The following is a 21311-nucleotide window of genomic DNA, read 5'->3' as shown; positions in this document are numbered from 1 at the left end:
GATTTTTCGTACATGTATGGTTTATTAATAAGGTGTTTACTGAGTTTGGTCTTTTAATAACACTGTCTTAGTACATTAAGCCATGTTAAGCGTATTTTTCACGTTAAGCGTTTTCGAATGTCCCACTGTGAGTACAGAGGTTGTCATTAAACGTCATCAGCTGAACGGATAAACTCATGAATCGCTTTCACAGCCTCGTTGTGTTTATACTCGCGCTCTTACAAACTATTATAACTCTAGCTTTCATGGAAAATGTTTTTAAATAAAGGCTGAGAGAGTTGAACAAAGCTTCCCAGCTAACAGAGTACGTTCTTCCAGTGACGACAATGGAGTGTTTGTTCAAAGGTATAATGTTCTCAAAAGATCAGATTTTCAAAAGATTTTTTTTTTTTTAAACATTTAACAAACTGGATGTTTTGAATGTTCAAAGAACCTTCAGAAATAATGGGAGCGTTACCAAAAACATTCTTATACACTCTAAAAACTGCAGGGTTAAAAAAATAACTCAACCTTAACCACACTGCTAGGTCACTATTGGACAGAACACGCGCTGGGTTGATTTGACCCAAGTGCTGGGTTTTACTATTTAACCCAGATTTCAGGGTCATTTATTTGACCCAAACAGTGGGTGAAATTAACTCTCTTGCTGGGTTATGTCACCATGACGATCGTCGTCACTGTCATTGTCATCTTCTCTGTCACTGTCACTGTCACCTGTTAGTCTCCCTCTACACTACGTTTCCCATCATCCTCTCCGGCTCTCACCTGCACTCAATCCATCATTGCACGCACCTGCCAGCCATCATCGTCATCGTCACATCATTGTCTTCAGCTGTTGTCTTTGTTCTTCTGTGTATTTAAGTTCCCCTCATGTCTATGTTCAAGGTCGGTTATTGTTTGTGCCTTGCACGCTGTCTCACCTAATGGCTGTATTCTGAGTTACTTATTAAAAGAATCTTTGTTACTTTTCTAAATTCATCATCTTCATTGGATCTTTACCGTGACAGGTTAACTCTTACTCATGTGCTGGGGTATTTCCAGTCTCATTGCCTTAACAATAAAAATAGTAACAAATATTTGTTATAAAATAAAACAAATGTAAAATAATTATTGTCTCTGTAATACAATAAACCAAAGAGGCCACTGTAAAAAAAAAAAAAAAATATATATATTTAATCGTTTTAAAAAAAAACATTTTTAATAATAAATCTAAACAAGTTATTCATTTTAACTCTAAGATGGTGACGCTAAATTACGGGTTGGCCTAAAAAAATACGTCATCCTTGCAGAACTCTACTGGAGAAAAAGAATCTCATATGATGTCCTCATGTAACTGTCAATGGCTATAACTTCGAAATAAATCCTGTTGGCCATTTATTTGCCATATATAAACAATCAAGTTATGGAAATAGCAACTACAACACAGGCATATGTTGAATATTAAGTTTACAGTGACGATCACATCAAGTACTGTCCTGCACCGATTTACTCCCATAATGTGAGAGAACAGGGTTCAAAGGCTATACTGTAGAACATGACTGATCCATAACACATACAAGGCATGTGTGTAAAAGTGGCTCCACCATAGAGTTACGGAGCGTGGGTTCATGAAATAAAGGAGTGACACTGTTCCTTACTGCTCTGGAGTGAAGCGCGCAGTATTAGGAGCAGGAGTGTGTGCTGCATATCCACATCTATAAAGACTTCATGCCAGACTAAAGTAGAGCGCTCATGACTACGCTAAAACAGATAAATACTACAGAGGCTTTACAATGGCCCATTAATGCCTTCATTTCCTCTGGGTAAGTGTGCGCGATGATGCAACAGTGATTCTGTGCATTAACTGATTTATGACAAGTGATTTATGAACGTGATGATTTCGCACAGGTACACGTGCACACACCAGAGAACATCTCAATGCAGGCTACCCTTATAAATGACACTTTTAAAAATAGGATACCAAAAGGTTCCAGTGTCATACAAGAACCATTTTGGTTTCCTCAAAGACTCAGCTAACAAAAATATGTTCTAAAATTTTTTGCCATTGAGTTATTAAAACGATATTTCTGAATGTATCTTGAAATTTCAAAATGTCAAGTTTTCTTTAGTTTTAAACAGTTTTTCTTGGTTATATTGTTTTTTTTCTTGGTATTTCTTGGTTAAGGAAACATTCCGTTTTAGAATTTTGCAAACATTATGAGAACGTTACTTTTGAATGTTCTCTGAACATTCCAAAACAGTCCATGGCAGTTTAAAAAAAAACATTAGACAAATTAAAACGTTTTAAAAAAAAGTTCTAAGAATGATGTATAACTTTTCTGAGAACATTATTGAAGACCAGATAACTATCCAAACCGAAAGAACATTTGATTAACATTGAAGAACATTAGTCAGTTATGAAGTTTCAAGTTATGAGAACATTCCCTGTTAGTTTGGGAATCTATCAGATCTTAAAATAATAATTTTTTCTTAGTGTGAAGATTTTTAATAATCTTTTTCCACTATAAAGAGCCTTTTGAAAGGATCCATGAATGTTAAAGCTTCTTCCATAGATGCCATCAAAGAGCCTTTATTATTAAGAGTGTGCGTACTGGAGCTGAACCATGACACACTGATAATACATAGGTGGATGGACTAGCACTTCTAAACAGCCTACCAGCCTAATGAGAAAAATGCTGCCTGCTATATATATATATATATATATATATATATATATTAGCACATATTTTCAAAACTGTTGACTATGTTGTCTGGATTTACCACTGTGGTTTAAATAGGCTGACCAAATGATGTCAGAATTTATTTTTCTCCTATTAAAACCTTTGTTTATTTACTTGGCATCTAAATTCGGGATCGACAGCTGGACCACAAGTCGGCCAAAACCCCACAGAGAAACGTCCCAGTGCTCCCTATAGCCGGCCCGTTCCTGCTTGCACCTGTACCTCAGTTCTGCTGCTCCGGCACATTTGTGTCTCGCACAGACCCATTTATTTAGCTGAAAAGTGCACATTTGCATTTATGCAAAGTGCCAAATGCACCTCTGAGAGCTGTTCTGCACTAGATTTACAAATACATAATATGAATATATCATGAGGTATAGACCAGGGGCCGGTTTCACAAAGATAGACTTTGACTATGGCTTAGATATAGTAGATAGTCAGACTTCAGATAGACATCTAAATCAGACCGTTGCACAAAGCACTTAAGACTCTGACTACACTGCAATGCATTCTGGGTAAAATAAGACACTTTTCAAAAAAAAAAAAAAAGTTCTTTAGCGGAAAATATGTGTTTGTTGGAGGAGTATAAATGACGGAGTATGTTTTTATGTTTCCACTGTTCGATCGCGCCCGTGCCTCTCTCTCTGAAACACACACACACACATTCCAGCATTGCAATCTTGGCATCGCAGCCTGTTATTATGCTGCGTTCACACCAAACGCGAATAGAGCGTCAAATCCGCGTCTAGTTCGACGCTTGAACATTTTGAATCCATTCGCGCGTCCAAAGCGAGCGTTTGAAGCGAAATAGACGGGCGTTCAGAGCTATGACTCCACTATGATTCTACTACTCCCTGTTGCTTGAGCAGTGTATTGCATTTCACGCATCGCCCGTGACGCTTGCGCCCACTGTTTAGACCAGGGGTTTTCAAAGTGGGGGTCGCGGCCCCCTGGGGGGCCGCCAGGGGGCGCCAGGGGGGCCGCAGCAAGTTGAAAAAAAAAAGTTAAAAAACATTAAAAAATAAATATTTGCTAATATGAGTATTGTTATGAAAAAAAACATTATAATAATTTGTTGCATAGCCTATCTGATATCTGATTGATCGGCTAGTGACAAGAATTGGCCGATTTTCACATGATTTTCAATTCTGACATATGCCGATTCAAATGCACTCGGGCGCCGCATGAATAACATTGCGCAACATCAACATCACACATGCACACAGAACGCACATGTAGGAAACCTTGTGAATTACGGCCGTTTCAGATCGCGAGCGGCGCGTGAGCAGCGCAAATTTTTTTCGGCGTGCATGTTCAGTGAGTGCATTCACACCGCGAGCTGGAGCAGCGCGTGAGCGTCAAGCAGGAGCGTCGCATGAGCAGCAGTGAAGCGGAGGGTTTCGACGCCGAGTCTATTTTTGTAGCGCTGCTCACGCTCAATTAAAGTGAAAGCACACTTTTGATGGACAAAATAAATATGATTTTACTCAAAAAAATGCACATAATTTGCATGTATAGTGTGTTTTAACAAGGAGTAGGCTATGTCAGAAAAGAAAATGAAGACAAAAATATTTATAGAGAATGTATCCATTTAAACTTGTTTTTATTAACCAGTTTGGGTAAAAGTGGTGTTTTATTATATATATATATATATATATATATATATATATATATATATATATATATATATATATATATATATATATATATATATAAAATAAATATTTGTTTGTGCTGTAAAGTGGTTAGAAAAAATGAAATCAGAATCGGCTTAAATCTGTATCGGCAGGTCAAACTCAATGAAAAATCGGAATCTGCCTTGAAAATTGTAATCGGTGCATCTCATCTTTCTGATTGGCTGGTATCAAACACCATCACATAATCTGATGTTCACCTAGATGTTTTATTTATTTATTTCTACATGTGCCGTGCCGTAGTATTGTCGATGGGTTCAATACGGGGGGCCTTGGCCAGAACCTAGTGGTATTTGGGGGGCCTTGGCATGGAATAGTTTGGGAACCCCTGGTTTAGACTATGAAAGGGAGCGCGTCGATCGTTGCTCGCGTTGACTATGTAACGGCCCTAACAGTTACAAGGACATTTTACTTGGGAATGTAGTAACAAAAAGAAATGTTTAAATTATGAGCCATTTTCCCTTTTCTTCTGGCTGTTTGTAATGTAGGCTAACTGATTGTTACTGCTGGTTGCCAAGGTAACATAGAGTCTTAAACCTAAGTTAGCCTGGGGGTTAGGTGTCTAATTTTTTTGGTCTAAATTAAGTCAGTCTTTATTTTTGTGAAACAGTCTAACTTGCATTAGACTAGTCTATGAGCAAACTTTAGACTAGTCTAACACTATAGACCAGTCTAAAATAGCTTTGTGAAACCGGCCCCAGGGGTGTCCCAACTCAGTCCTGATGGCCACTGTCCTGCAGAGTTCAGCTCCAGCTTCCCTAAATGCACCAGTCTGGAGGTTTCCAGTATGTCTAGAGCTTGATTAGCTGGATCAGGTGAGTTTAATTGGGGTTGAAGCTGAACTCTACAGGACAGTGGTCCTCCAGGTGCAGGATTGGACACCCCTGGTCTAGATGCAAATGTTTGTTTTTGTGTGTTTTATTATATATATATATATATATATATATATATATATACATACATATATATATATATATATATATATATATATATATATATATATATATATATACATATATATATATATATATATATATATATAATATATATATAATGCATACCATCAGTTTTGAGAATCAAAATGAGGAATTCTTAACTCAAGACTATCAGTCAAATGTTTGGACACACCTACCGATTCTTTAGTTTCGTTATTGTCCATATTTTAGAATAATATGGCACCATCAAAACTATGAAACAACACAAATGAAATTAGGGGAATTATGTAACGACTTAAAAATAGTTAAAGGGGTCCTATTACGCCCTTTTACGAAGTCTTGGTTTTGTTTTTGGGGTGTAGTCAAATGTTTTCATGCTTGATTGTTAAAAAAATTCATTATTTTTATATTATTTATTATATTATAAATATTAAAAAATATATTATTATTATATTTTTTATATTACAGCTCCTCTCTACCCAGTCTGGTTGAACGAGTCATTTTCGATGAAGCCCCTCCTTCTGAAATACGAAATGCGCTGTGATTGGTCGGCTGACCCAGTATGTCGTGATTGGCAGCACTATGCGTGTGTTCGGGAAATGTCACGCAAGGTCAGCTCTGGTGTAAACAATTAATGTTGGTGTCAATTTCAAACCATTTTGAGCTCGATTCAGACCCTGACAATGTTAATGAACAAGAGAATCGTGCAGAACGAATTTCAAGCATGGACTTTGCAAGCACGGATTTCACAGGACATTTCAGAGTTGAATGTTTTTTTTTTTTTTGTAATATTCTTATAGATACGATGTTATCCACCATTTAATCATATTTGTCGGAAAACCATGGTAATACAAACAGGAATCGATAACAAAATCATGGATAATTTGTGAACAGTCTTACAAAAGCTACAGTAAACACTACATCAATACTGTAATGTTAGTTTGCAGGCCAGCGGAGGCAAAGCTTTGCTCTTCGTTTACATCATAGCATAGCATATAATAGCAACTACAGAAAACTTATAATTAGAACTGTTAATAGAAAACACAACTATTCTGTTAAATAAAATATCTGCCTTTTGAGTGGATCTTCTTTATGCTCAAACAGCAACATTACAGACTAACTAAAGTTGAAAAAGTGAAAGAGCACAATAGGACCCCTTTAAATTAAAGCCATCTTCACCCTCTGTCTAGATTCCAGCTAACTTATCCGAGCGGTTTAAACCAAGTCTTCTGAAGAGACACGATCTCTTTACAACAGATTTAACTTCAGCTTTTATTAAATGGTCAATCTGTCAGCTCAACTGTACTTGCTTGATGTTTACAAACATCATTGTTTCTTTATGAAACCACTCAATTATTTTGCATTACTTTTACAAAGTCTTTATAAACTTTTTAAAGCTTGAATGTATTGGTTGCATAGACTTTTAAAATCTATCCGGTTTCATTAAAGAAAAGCCTTTATCACTGTAAATTTTAGTTCACAAATAGGCATTTTATATTTGTATACAGCATTGTATAACTTCAAGCAAGCATACATTTTAGATTCAAAGGTTTTCAGTCTGCCATGTCCAAACTTTTGACTGGTATAGGTTATATATAGAGAAAAATCTCATTATATAAAATCAGTTCTGGGAGAAAGCAGCAGGAGACCAAATGACAAAGCAGATCATAATCTGTCACACTATAAATAAGTGAAAACCCCCGACAGTGTGTGTGACCTACACAGTGACATTGAAGCTGTGTGTATCAGCCAGCTGCTCCTCTAGGAGTATCCGGAGAGCGTACTGGATGTGCAGCTGGTAGTGAGTGTTCATCCCAGACATGTCCAGAACAACCTGGACCCTGTACAGAGACACACAGAGAGACTGAGACACACAAACACACTCCACATCCTCCTGTAATGGTAATGGATTTACACAAAGCTTTAAGGCTGGCGAACTAGGATCAATATGCACTAATACTCAAGTTCATCTCACAGGGATAAACATTGTTTGTGTCGACCGCAATGTGTTTCGCGTGAGGCTGTTCTTCAGTTATTGGCGGCTGAGAGACTTTAAAAAGCACTCAAACCATCAAGACTGTAAAGTGCACGTCTGCTGTTGTTGTTTTGTATATTGTTGAGTCTGTGCCGGTCATGGGATTATTACATTTCCATGATCGATTTTAAGGTTATTTTTGTTTACTCTTGTACAGTGAATTTTTGAAAGTTTTGAAGTCCTCAAGTAAACCCATTTGAAAACTATGAGTGACAGGAACCCTACGCAGTGCTCACTGCCCCCTAAACATGGCACACACTGCATGTCTGCTGATAAAACTGTTGTTTCTGTGTGATGACATACATAAACCTCCACATCCTCTGAAGTGATATCCAGAGTGAAGAAGAAGTGCACTTAATTGTATTGAATGTGCACTTGTAGTGTATCTAAAAAATAATCTGTACTTGCAGATAATAAAATATTAATGAAACAAAAGGCCACTTAAGTGTGTTGAGAAACAGTTATGAAAGTGACTCTCTTTAAATACACTTTGTAAAAGTCAAATTAAAAGTTTTACATAAAAGTAAATTGTAAATGATTATGTTTCAATAATCTTTTCTCGTGCTTTAAAGTGCACTTGTTGACTAACATACTGAATAAAGCACATGTAAAGTACTTGGTTATAATTTTAACTGTAGTGTGTTATTTAATATACACACATACATATATATATATATATATATATATTTTTTTTTTTATATATATATATATATATATATATATATATATATATATAAGTACAAGTTTCAATAGAAATTACATTAAAGTATATTTTACTTTATCATAAATGCTTGTCATAAATGTTAAAACATAATTTAAAGAAAATAGAATTAATTATCACTGCAAAAAAAAATGCTTTTTTTACTTACTTAAACACATATTTTTGTCGTGTTTCCAGTCCAAATATCTAAAAATTCTTAAATTAAGAAGCATTTACTAGATAAATAAAATGAAAATAAATTATATCTTATTATAAAATAAATTTAAAAAAAATCTAAGCAAAGTTTTTTCTTAAGCAAAAAGATAATTCTTACCCCATTGGCAGATAATTTTGCTTGTTTTAAGATACAAAACAAGATATAATTTCTTATTTCATTTTACTTTGATAATTTTTTAGATAATTTTTTTTGATATTTCGACTGGAAACAAGACAACAATACTAAATAAGAAAAGCATTTTTTGCAGTGTATGAAATTACACATAAAGATGTACCTATGTACTTAAGCGGGTCAAAAAAGCAGTCAAGTTCTAAACTAACTGAATTAAAAATAAATTTAAACAAGAATACATTTTCATTTAACTGTAAATAACATGCATACGTGTTGGACGTACTATTACATTCAGTTCACACTTATATTCTTTTAAAGTATATTATGATATACTCTTTTTAAAAGGATACTAAAGTGCACTTGTTTTTAACAAGGGTTATCAATGAATATAGCTATCAATGCCATCCGCAGTGCCCTTCAGAGCATGTGCTCCCTATGATTTGTGAAGTGCACTGGGCAGGGAGCTACTGTCTCAAGGCTAATGCTCTCACCTCTGCTCACACACAGTTCCCCATATCTGCCGGCTGGCCGTCCCGTTCAGCCACTCCACTCTCCTCTCAAACAGACACACAGCACCCATCAGACGCTTCTGCACATGAAAGACCAAATGAAGTGAAACATACTGAAAAAATCCCACAGATTCTGCATAGTCGGACAAAAACTTCCAGTTAAATAAAACTTATTTTGAACGGAATAGCACACATGCCCTTTCTGGCTGACAGACATCAGTTCAATGGGACTCCTGTATACTCCATATTTGTTTTATTAATAGGTGTATGAAAAGTGTCAGCGAATGTTTAGCTACTGTTTGCTTGCAAGTGGGAGCTTAGGTTCCCTGGTGGAGTTTAGAGAACCAGCTAGCATTGCTTATGGCTCTAGTTAGGTTGCAGCTGGTTTTACATGGTTTCTAGCTGGCCCAAGTTCATCATATGGAGTTTGTGGATTAAAAAAAAATTTTACCTGATACTTTAGCAGTGATGGAAGATCAACATGCAGATTCTTCACTGTTCCATCATGCCACTCACACTGGACCATGACCCGCTGCAAACACATACAGTTCGAGTTAGCTCTGCTGTACAGGTGAACAGATGGGACTCAAACCGGACTCATAAATGCAGCAGGACATGCTCATCACCTCATGAACGGTAGAGGAAACAGTCTTTCCCAAGATTGGCACAAACGTCTCTTGCAGAGGATAGGCATCTCGAGCCAGCAGCTGATAGAGATCCAGCTTCTGAGCTGCAGGAACACACAACTGTGAGCCAAGAAACACACTCGCGACTAAACTCACACATGCTGCAGTAATACGTCTGGGAGACTGTCAGGCTGTGCTTTTCGGTGGTCACACATTATAATTTAGAGTGAGTTGTTATCAGAGGTAACTGTGTCCAAGTTATGCATTTCAGAAAATGACTATTGAATCAAAAGAACCTCTCCCTCTTGCAGCGACATCTCTTCTCTTCTCTGATGATGTGTTTATTGGTGTAGGGGCGGGGCAACCTGTTACTCACATGAGATCCACCAATAGCAGACCACAACCATCCAATCAAATCTCCATGGACAAAATTAAGCCCCGCCCACTGTGAAAAATGATCGTGATTTTAACGGTAAAAGACCTGTTAATTGATTAACAGAACGTTTCCGTTCTATATACGGTAAATAACTGTGATAGATCTAACAGTACATTTAATTAAATTTATTAATTTTTTACAGTTTTTGGAAGTGAAAAAGAACAAGTCATTGTATAATTTACAGTGAAAAAACGTAAATTGACATTCCCACAATTCCCTGCGTGACACTGCATGACACATTTGATGTATTTTTGTTAAACAAGAAGGGTGGCTGGCCGCACACTGATCCACTCAAGACTGAAAGTCTACGAAAACATATTTTATTTTTTAAATTGCATCGTGCAAAAAAGTGCAAAGTGCATGTGGGTTAAAAACAGAATAGACACATGTATTTTTGTTGAAATAACTGTTTCTTCATAGTGTTTTCTAATCAGTTATGTACATTAGGGTTTTGTTACATTTAATGTTGTTAAATTAATGTTTATTGCGTTTGTTAAATTTGACCATGATGGTGTTTAGTGTTTGAGTGTATGATCCTGTGCAGCTTCTATATATTAGTATTAATTTTCTTGTGGAAAAGCTGCTTGTGATGAGCTTTGACTCATCATGTGACTCTCATCACCACTGTGATTGGTGGTTGTCAGTGTATTACAATGGTACAATAGATATGTTAGAACTTCAATAGGTTGGTAAATTAACATTATATTAGATAATGAAATAAGTTTTTTATTGTAAATTTAAGTCTGTAAACCTAAAATGTTGCTACAGTATTTTTTACGGTAAATTTCTGGCAACCACAGCTGCCGCTTTTTACCGTAAATTTTACCGTTTGAGAAGCAGTTTCACTCTGATATATACGTCACAATAGGGAAGAACAGACTAGCGCAACTTCTGTTTCATGCTGATTTTATATTTAAAAAAATATAAATATTTAAAATTGTAAAAAAAAAATACATTTTAAAATTTTAATTTTATATATATTTATTTATTTATTTATTCGGGACAGTGCACATTAATGAACAATCTAACATTTCTGTACAGACTGTAAATGAGCCAAGTTATAGCATAAATGCTAATTTTCACCTGTAGTCCTGAGGCAGGAGGACAACATATTTTTAAATATTTATAAATATTTATATTTACGGTCAAAAATATTTATATTTACAGTCAACATTAAAATTGTAAGTGACCCTATGTTTAAAGTACACTACTTTTTCTTGGTCAAAATTCTGTTTCACTTGGAAATATGTCATTGTCATATGTCATGCGTCAGAATGTCTGTAACATTGCAGAAGTAAAATGCGTTGTAGATTAAACTGAAGAGTGAACCCCTCAGAGGCTGTGAAGATACCCTTGAGGCCGTGGGTCTTCAGCCAGTCTTTGGAGCTGCTGGGCGCTGGACCCGCGGGTTTGATGCACAGCGGACCGCCGAGAGCAGAACTGACAGGACTGAAGTCAGAAAGAGTGAGACTGTCCAAACCCCTGGAGATCTGGAGAGGCAGAGGTTAAGACTGAAAACATGGCCAGCCCTCATAACCGTGAAACATGCATCATACGAGAAACCGGTAGAAAACACAAACATTTCAATAACAAAAAGTGCCATGGTGCTAACATGATATCATATCAATACCATGTTTTTGAGGACATATACTATGTTGGAATTTCTTAAAGTAAAATTCATATTTACCCATGTGAAAATGAAGTACACTTTAGCATACTTTTATAAAAGAGTTCTTATGGAAATTATATACTTGGGTTCAAACTGAGTTTTCGGACACTTAATTGCATGTTATTTTTAATTAAATGAAAATATATTATAGTTTAAATTTATATTAACTGCCATTAGTTGAACTTTAGAGTGTATTTTGACCCACTTACAGTATATAAGTACATTTTTACATGTGTTTTATATGTGTATTGCTGAATGTACTGAAAAACATTTATGGTAAACTAAAATATACTTACAAGTTTCAGTAGAAATGGCACTATATTTATGTATGTAATGTATTTCATATATATTTGTGAATCCATTTGTACACCAGTTGTAATGATATTAACTTTAAATGTAATATCGAATAACACACTACAGTTAAAATTATAATAAATTATTTTACACATGCTTTAGTATGTTAGTCAACATCTAAACTAGTGCACTTCTTTAAAGCATGACAAAATATTATTAAAACATAGTTACTTAAAATGTAATTTAAGGTGAAACTTTTAATTTTTACATTCTTACAAAGTGCACTTTTTTTAAGGTTTAGTTAAGTGTGTTAAAGGGGGCCTATTATGACCTATTAAGTCTTGATTTTGTTTTTAGGTTGTACTAGAACAGGTTTTCATGCTTGAATGTTCACAAAACACATTATTTTCCTCATATTCTCCATTGTTGCAGCACCTCTCTTCCCAGTCTGTCAGTAACGCTCTGTTTAGTTCCTGTCTCTATGAAGCCCCTCCTTCTGAAAAGCACACTGTGCTCTGATTGGTCAGCTGGATCAGTGTGTTGTGATTGGTCAAACACTTCTAGTGTGTTTGGGAAATGTCCCGCCCCTAACCATAACCGCTAGTTTCAACACACTACTAACTAACTCAACTAGGCCCCGCCCCTTTATTTAGCGTATGAATGATTTAAATGAGGAATATTGCGACGTGTTCGTTCCTGGAAGAAAACTCAAGACTACAATGGAGTTCAGAAACAGTAACACTGATATAGAGAATAATATATATTCACCTCTGACTCAACAGTGACAGCTTTGTCTCCAACTCGACCCTGACGCATGTCCTGAATTTGGGTAAGAACATCCCGAGCTGCTTTAATCTCCTCCCACAGCAGATCTACATCTGTACTGCTGTCCACCACGCCCTGGGAGACACACACACACACACACACACACACACACACACACGCACACGCACACACACACATATCCCTATACCATTTATAAGATAAAGCGGTACCATAAAAGTATTTGAACACGTACGACACACAAACATGTCTGAAGGTCATTGGAACGAAATATCAAAGCAATCATCATCTGTGGTGAAATGGTGCTTTTCTCTTCACCAATTTCACCTTTCTTCATCATTTCTGCTCAGTGACTTTTAATCAGCTGCTGTTTTGTTGATTTTTAGTGGCTGTGTGAATCAGTTCTTCTCAAGTTCACACAGGTGTAGAGTCTCAAATTAAAGGGAAAGTTCACCCAAAAATGTGAATTCTGTCATCATTGACTCTCCCTCATGTTGTTCCAAACCTGTTAGACTTCTGTTCATCTTTGGAACATAAAGACATTTTTAATATTCTTAAATCATCATTATTGTCCATCCATTAAAAGTATACGCAATTAACATTTTCCAACTTCAATGAGTTCATTAAGACATGGTAAAAGTAATCCATATGAATGGAGCAGTTTAATCTTCTGAAGAGAAGAGCCATGGCCACTTTTTATGATGAACAGGTTTAATTTGGGCTTTTATTCACATATAAATTGAACAACGTATATACATAGAGCACTTTAAATATGGTCAATGGCAGGTCAACCGTACTTGCTCGACGCGTGAGAACAAAATGTTCTAGAACTTTGAAAGTTGTATGAAATTTCTCTTATGAAGCGTGAAGTTTTTGGTGGAAATGACTTTCAATGGAGGGACAGAAATCCAGTTTCACTAAAAAACAGCTTAATTTGTGTTTCCAAGATGAAAAGTTTTCATTTTTGAGTGAACTATTCCTTTAAGTATGAACATGAACCACTAACATTTGACAATAACAAGTTTCCAAATACTTTTTTTCTTCATTTTTTTAAAAATTATATCTACTATAATTTCAAACCTACAAAAACATAATTTTGTGAAAACGTTTTGCTTAAATAGCGTGTTTTGAAAAAATAAATGTCATTTAATGATATTTTGTTATCTAATAGTATGAATTTTTGAGTGTAAAGGTTTAAGTGTCCAAATACTTTTTGGCGCCACTGTATGTAATTTCAGTTTCATGTCAGTTTAAGAGATAATTGTGAATATTTTCACGTTCGTTTCGATTTATTTTCAGATTACCAGTGCAGCAGAACACAGGTGATATCTCCCCCCAGAAACGTCTGCCATTCGCTTCACAGTCTCCTATGACAGGACACATCAGTCAGTGAGGTGGAGAATGTCCCTGTGCATATTAAATACAGACGAGTCAATCCTCACGATGGCGGCGGGACTGCTACTGTTGTAGGCGACCGCATGAACACAGGGCGTTCGCTTCACAGCTAAACAATCACATATAACGTCCACTGTCTGATCAGGCCTGAAAATAAAATATATGCATTTAATAATCTTTATATAACAGTGTGCAAACATTGACCACCCTTTCTTTTCAGCTGCCTTGGTTCCAAAGCATTTTTTCCCATTTATTTCCTCCATGAACATCTACAATATAGAGTTCTAAGCCAAATTAGCTCACTCTATTATTACATTTAAAGTTCCCCTATTATGATATTTTAAAGGCTCATAATTTTGTTTTGGAGTGTCCTACAATAGGTTTACATGCATCCATAATCAAAAAAACACTTTAACTTTCTCATAATACACATTGCAGCTTTTTGGTTGGATGGTCCAGTCTGTTGTGATTGGTCTACTCTGGTATGATTAGTCAGATGACCCAGTCTGTTGTGATTGATCTACACTGATCTGATTGGTCAGACGGCACAGTCTGTTGTGATTGGTCTACTCTGCTCTGATTGGTCAGATGACCCAGTCTGTTGAGATTGGTCTACTCTGCTCTCATTGGTCAGACAGTCCAGTCTGTTGTGATTGGTCTACTCTGCTCTCATTGGTCAGATGACCCAGTCTGTTGAGATTGGTCTACTCTGCTCTCATTGGTCAGACAGTCCAGTCTGTTGTGATTGGTCTACTCTGCTCTGATTGGCCAGATGGCTCAGTCTGTTGTGATTGGTCTACTCTGCCCTGATTGGTCAGATGACCCAGTCTGTTGAGATTGGTCTACTCTGCTCTCATTGGTCAGACAGTCCAGTCTGTTGTGATTGGTCTACTCTGCTCTCATTGGTCAGATGACCCAGTCTGTTGAGATTGGTCTACTCTGCTCTCATTGGTCAGACAGTCCAGTCTGTTGTGATTGGTCTACTCTGCTCTGATTGGCCAGATGGCTCAGTTTGTTGTGATTGGTCTACTCTGCCCTGATTGGTCAGATGACCCAGTCTGTTGAGATTGGTCTACTCTGCTCTGATTGGTCAGACGGTCCAGTCTGTTGTGATTGGTCTACTCTGCTCTGATTGGCCAGATGGCTCAGTCTGTTGTGATTGGTCTACTCTGCCCTGATTGGTCAGATGACCCAGTCTGTTGAGATTGGTCTACTCTGCTCTGATTGGTCAGACGGTCCAGTCTGTTGTGATTGGTCTACTCTGCTCTGATTGGTCAGACTGTCCAGTCTGTTGTGATTGGTCTACTCTGCCCTGATTGGTCAGACGTCCAGTCTGTTGTGATTGGTCTACTCTGCTCTGATTGGTCAGACTGTCCAGTCTGTTGTGATTGGTCTACTCTGCTCTGATTGGTCAGACTGTCCAGTCTGTTGTGATTGGTCTACTCTGCTCTGATTGGTCAGACGGTCCAGTCTGTTGTGATTGGTCTACTCTGCTCTGATTGGCCAGATGGCTCAGTCTGTTGTGATTGGTCTACTCTGCCCTGATTGGTCAGATGACCCAGTCTGTTGAGATTGGTCTACTCTGCTCTGATTGGTCAGACGGTCCAGTCTGTTGTGATTGGTCTACTCTGCTCTGATTGGTCAGACTGTCCAGTCTGTTGTGATTGGTCTACTCTGCCCTGATTGGTCAGACGTCCAGTCTGTTGTGATTGGTCTACTCTGCTCTGATTGGTCAGACTGTCCAGTCTGTTGTGATTGGTCTACTCTGCTCTGATTGGTCAGACTGTCCAGTCTGTTGTGATTGGTCTACTCTGCTCTGATTGGTCAGACTGTCCAGTCTGTTGTGATTGGTCTACTCTGCTCTGATTGGTCAGACTGTCCAGTCTGTTGTGATTGGTCTACTCTGCCCTGATTGGTCAGACGTCCAGTCTGTTGTGATTGGTCTACTCTGCTCTGATTGGTCAGACTGTCCAGTCTGTTGAGATTGGTCTACTCTGCTCTCATTGGTCAGACAGTCCAGTCTGTTGTGATTGGTCTACTCTGCTCTGATTGGCCAGATGGCTCAGTCTGTTGTGATTGGTCTACTCTGCCCTTATTGGTCAGATGACCCAGTCTGTTGAGATTGGTCTACTCTGCTCTCATTGGTCAGACAGTCCAGTCTGTTGTGATTGGTCTACTCTGCTCTCATTGGTCAGATGACCCAGTCTGTTGAGATTGGTCTACTCTGCTCTCATTGGTCAGACAGTCCAGTCTGTTGTGATTGGTCTACTCTGCTCTGTTTTGGCCAGATGGCTCAGTCTGTTGTGATTGGTCTACTCTGCCCTGATTGGTCAGATGACCCAGTCTGTTGAGATTGGTCTACTCTGCTCTCATTGGTCAGACAGTCCAGTCTGTTGTGATTGGTCTACTCTGCTCTGATTGGCCAGATGGCTCAGTCTGTTGTGATTGGTCTACTCTGTCCTGATTGGTCAGATGACCCAGTCTGTTGAGATTGGTCTACTCTGCTCTGATTGGTCAGACGGTCCAGTCTGTTGTGATTGGTCTACTCTGCTCTGATTGGCCAGATGGCTCAGTCTGTTGTGATTGGTCTACTGTGCCCTGATTGGTCAGATGACCCAGTCTGTTGAGATTGGTCTACTCTGCTCTGATTGGTCAGACGGTCCAGTCTGTTGTGATTGGTCTACTCTGCTCTGATTGGTCAGACTGTCCAGTCTGTTGTGATTGGTCTACTCTGTTCTGATTGGTCAGATGGCCCAGTCTGCTGTGGTGTCTACTATGCCAGTTCTAAGAACAGTAAGAAATAGTTCCAGTTATATTTCCACTTGTTATGGCCCAACGGTGGAAAAAAGGCTTATGTTATCACTTAACATCTATTTCTCTATGGAGAAAGTGAAAATGAGTTTTACTTCCATTGCCCTGCTGTTTCACTCTATTTTGCTGGGAGAGGAAATAGGCCTTGACTGCTATTTTAAAACCTTCTCCTCAGATATGACCAATTATAGAACTCAAACTATTTCAGGACAATGGACTGCAAATATGTCTAAAGGTGAAAGGGAATTAAATGACTGCTGGCTCAAGAAAAGAAAGAGTGATTCATCATAGCGAAACAAACTCTCACCGAGCGGCCTGGATGATGAGCAGCGTGTCCAGCTGTGAGTGGGTCAGTGCCCTCTGTATCGCCTGTAGGAGATCACAGCCTCCACTCGCTCGAAGCTGCATGACCCACGCATAACACTCCCTGAGCCTGAGACGGGACATTAAGAAAAGAGCCTCCTGCTGCAGACTTTCATTCACATTCTTTATGTGTAGCTAAACAAAAGTGATAATATAGCTAAATTCACAAAACACCCAGTGTTAAATTAGCACTGCTCAAATGTGTCCACACTTCAGAGTGTTAAAATAACACTGAAGCAGTGTTGAAGTTAATGAGATGATTGCAATTAATTAAGTGATGATTGAGCATTAGTGACGAACACCTTCTGTTAACAAGCAGAATCACTGAATGAAAGACGAGCAGAAACACAGCAACTACAACTGACTTCCAGCCATTACACATAATTGCACTTATTATTAACCAGTTTGACTTTATTTCTGTCATACATCTACAAAAGTTCTTATAGGTAGGTTTTCAGAGGTTTAGATGTTGATCACCATTGTGGTGATCAGTGTTTGCTTTAGTTGGGCTCTTTCAGAACCTTTACTTTTAACATTTTTTTTTTTTTTCTGGCTGCTGCAACTTTATAAAGCATATTTGTTGTGGCAAACAAAACTCAAGAGAAAATGTGGTCATGTGATGTTGTCTATGTACTAATGATAGTCATCATGTAGTAACCTGATTCAACCTCATCCAACATTTAATAACTGATTATATAGGTGACGTTTTATTAATTTTTCATTATAGTAGTCCTGTGATGTTTCAGCTTGTGCTGTTTAATCTAAAGGGTTAAAAAAAAAAAAAAAAAAAAAAACACTCAACAATGGTGAAAATCAAACAAAAAAACCCTTCATGTTGCAATGCATGCTGAGAGTCACCAATCAAAACTCATCCCAGCTTGCTTTGTGGCGTGAATGAATGGGCCTATTATTTTCATTATCTCAAGCTTTAGACTCTGAATGACATCAGTGAATAATGCCATTACATTATGATTATGTCATTATCAAAACATAATCATCAGGACCTGATCATAGTTTCTTTTGCCATAACAAATGTGCTTTACTGTATAAACACAAAGTTGCAACAGCCAAATAAAAACTAAAGTTAAAAAGTCATCAACAAAAGCAAACACTGCTCATCATATTGATGACTTAAGACGAAACATTCAATAACACATCAACATCTAAACCTCAGTTAACTCTCAATAAGAACTTTTGTAGATGAATGCAGAAATAAAGTAAAACATGTTAGTAATAAGTGTAATAATGTGTAATGGCTGGAAGTCAGTTGTATTTCTTCTGGTCTCATCTCTTTTTTTCTGTTCTTGTTGTTCCTCTTTCCTTCAGTGATTCTGCTTGTCAACAACAGGTGTTCATCACTAATTATGCTTGCTGCAATAGTCGGTGATGTCCGTGTACAGCCGCAACACCGGTTACATCACTTCCCCACCATTGTTGTTGATTTTTTATAGTAATAAAAAATAATTGAGTTCAGTTAAAGAACAGACACTACAGTTAAAAACTGAACGTGTCTGTCTGTTGTTGTGTTTTTCAATAAGAATAATAATGAACTCATCATTTAAGCAATTGCCGCTCCCAAATTAGCGCTAATTTGAAAGTGAAAGTAAAATGCACACTGCCACACGAGCACTCATAACGGTGCGTGTCCACTGGCACAGAGCGAGCGTTTTCAGTTCATTATGAAAGCCTAACTTCCATAGGAATTTATTGAAAACGCTCGCTCTGCTCCGAAACGTTGTGAATGCCAGAGCAGTCGTGCACATTTTACTTTCACTTTCAAATTAGCGATTTAAAAGCGAGGTGCAAAAGAGGGAAAAACTCCTCCCACCTCCCGGCAGTGATACCGGTATTACCGGTGTTGTCACATGTCGATTATTTCCTCACCATCACATCCTTGTTATCACTAATGCTCAACCATCACTTAATTTTCTAATTAACTTCAACGCTGCTTCAGTGTTTTTTTAACACTCTGTAGTGTGGACACAAACGAACACTGAGGGGTGTTAATTTAACACTGGGGAATTTGCTGTGTAATGAGCTGCCTCCGCAGGCGTCATGGACGAACTCCCCGCATGAAAGCTGTTCAAAAGGTAGGTATCTTAATTATGCAGCACAATATGTCTTATTTTAGATGTCATATTCTAAGGAAGCATCGCATTCATCCTTTGTGGAAACATAGGGCCAGATTTACTAACATCTTGCGTCAGCGCAAACCCTCTTTTGTCATTAAAAAATAATGTCAGGACTTACTAAAGACACAAAGACACAATCAAAGTTGTTCTGTGAACACTCGAGAGCAAGATGAATGCAACCTATTCATATGTAGCCTATGAATAGATATCTGCATGAGTCTTTAGCAGCTGATTCTCACAGGATTAGGTTTATCAATGTTTCAATTTCAATCAATTACCTATCAAAAGTTAGATGCATATAGTAAATAAAAATGATTATTGGTTAAAACTCTTCAGAGAAGCCTAGACATCTGTGTTTCTTACAACTATGGCTAAACAAATGCTGAGAAGTTAGTCTGAATGATGAGCAGTGCCTAAAATATTGACTGTTCCAAGATAGTTGATGTGTTGACGTGTGGATATCTACAATTACACCTCAGACTTAGCAACACACACTAATGTAAACTCTATTTAAATACACTGTAAGGTCAGTCTCTCTATTTGTGTTGAGTTGCTGTGTGTGTCAATGAGCCAAATGAGGTTCTGTTTCAGTATGTCTGTTGCCTATGAGTGTCTCATTTCATTATCATCACCATGTTTCAAATACAAACGTCTTGAAGAATGATTCATTTTGAATGACGAGAGGCAAAAATCTGTTTTAATTTGTGTCAGAACCGTGGCCTTTATCCTCTTCTCTCATTATCTCATCTCCCCATTCTCTCTCTTGTCCTTCCATCCCCTCCTCTCTAGTGGTTTCTTGGCGTCTAATACAAGTACAAACTGTTCTCACATGTGCCCACTCATCCCTCATGACAACCTAAAATAAAACAAGGAGTCACTCTAAACAGAAACTAATTAAAATAATGGCCAGGCAGAGCCGTTTCTAAAACCCGAAGGACTTACAGGATCTCTGTCCGTATGAATCATGACAATAACACTATGCAAATGAGACAAACATATAATATTCACACAAACAATCTCACTCACCTTAGTGGGCTGATATCTAGTGGTTTGTCCCAAAGGCTGCTGACCTCCGAGCCGTAGGACAGTAGATACAGTTGGTTTTTGAAGCAAAGTTGCTCCTCAATGAGAGTCTTTGATGGTGTAACATGAGCAAGTAAGAAGAAAAATCACAAAAATGAGCCGTGTAATTGATTCAATTAGCAAAATACAGTATGAAGCATATTGGGACCCTACTAAGAGCTCTAGCTGCAGATCTGCTAGTCTCTCTGTAGAGGCGTTGAAATCAGATGTGTCGACAAGCACTCCGACTCGGGATCCGTTCACCACCCCAAACACCTGACAGATCAAACCAAACCAACACTGGGTACCAAAGTTCGTCTGCCTGAACCAGATTCATGGAGTGAGGATTTCTCAGAGATCCAGGTTACCTTTCGGTTTCCTTGACTGAGCCACTTAATTCGGTCATGGTACATCTCAATGGCACTACAAAAAAACAGATCAAAACATCTGAATTTAACACTAGTGAAGCCATCAACCATCAGACTCATATTAGGCAGAGGCTATTTGGCAACAGCAGAATTGCACTAAGTGTAGATAGTAGTTGCTATTTATACTATTTGCACCTCAGTGTATTGTCTTATGGCAATTGTATTGCCTTACTGGGACATTTTGACCCTGTACCTAAAGCCCGCCCTTACACAGTCATACAGGTTTGGAAGAACTTGAAGAATGATAACAGAATTAAAATGTATGTATCCCTTTAATGCCTCCCACCACCGATCCAGTTATCAGACAGGTGTCTTTTGTCATTTTTGGTTACAAAAGTAGGCGGAGTTAGTGTAAATAGCCTCTGCCAAC

General features: G+C 37.7%; 1 protein-coding gene across 2 annotated transcripts in view; it reads right to left on the bottom strand.

The window, feature by feature from the left end:
* Positions 1-21311, bottom strand: part of vwa3a (von Willebrand factor A domain containing 3A) — a 43697-nt gene that overhangs the window by 17745 nt on the left and 4641 nt on the right. Inside the window, exons 6-17 of one of the 2 annotated variants that reach the window (XM_084118488.1) lie at positions 20882-20936; positions 20688-20789; positions 20478-20584; positions 17264-17389; positions 14193-14292; positions 14055-14117; positions 12736-12867; positions 11356-11494; positions 9569-9672; positions 9394-9474; positions 8925-9022; positions 7071-7190 (exon numbers count right to left, since the gene is read on the bottom strand). In XM_084118488.1, the coding sequence (XP_083974614.1) occupies positions 7071-7190; positions 8925-9022; positions 9394-9474; positions 9569-9672; positions 11356-11494; positions 12736-12867; positions 14055-14117; positions 14193-14292; positions 17264-17389; positions 20478-20584; positions 20688-20789; positions 20882-20936 (1227 nt within the window). Of the gene's footprint in view, positions 1-7070; positions 7191-8924; positions 9023-9393; positions 9475-9568; positions 9673-11355; positions 11495-12735; positions 12868-14054; positions 14118-14192; positions 14293-17263; positions 17390-20083; positions 20190-20477; positions 20585-20687; positions 20790-20881; positions 20937-21311 lie in introns of those variants that run through there. The other variant, XM_084118489.1, reaches the window with a different exon arrangement.

This window comes from Abramis brama (assembly GCF_963993115.1).
Source record: "Abramis brama genome assembly, chromosome: 1".
NCBI lineage: Eukaryota > Metazoa > Chordata > Actinopteri > Cypriniformes > Leuciscidae > Abramis > Abramis brama.
The sequence above is the reverse complement of the archived record's forward strand: the minus strand, read 5'-3'. Positions and strand labels throughout refer to the sequence as shown.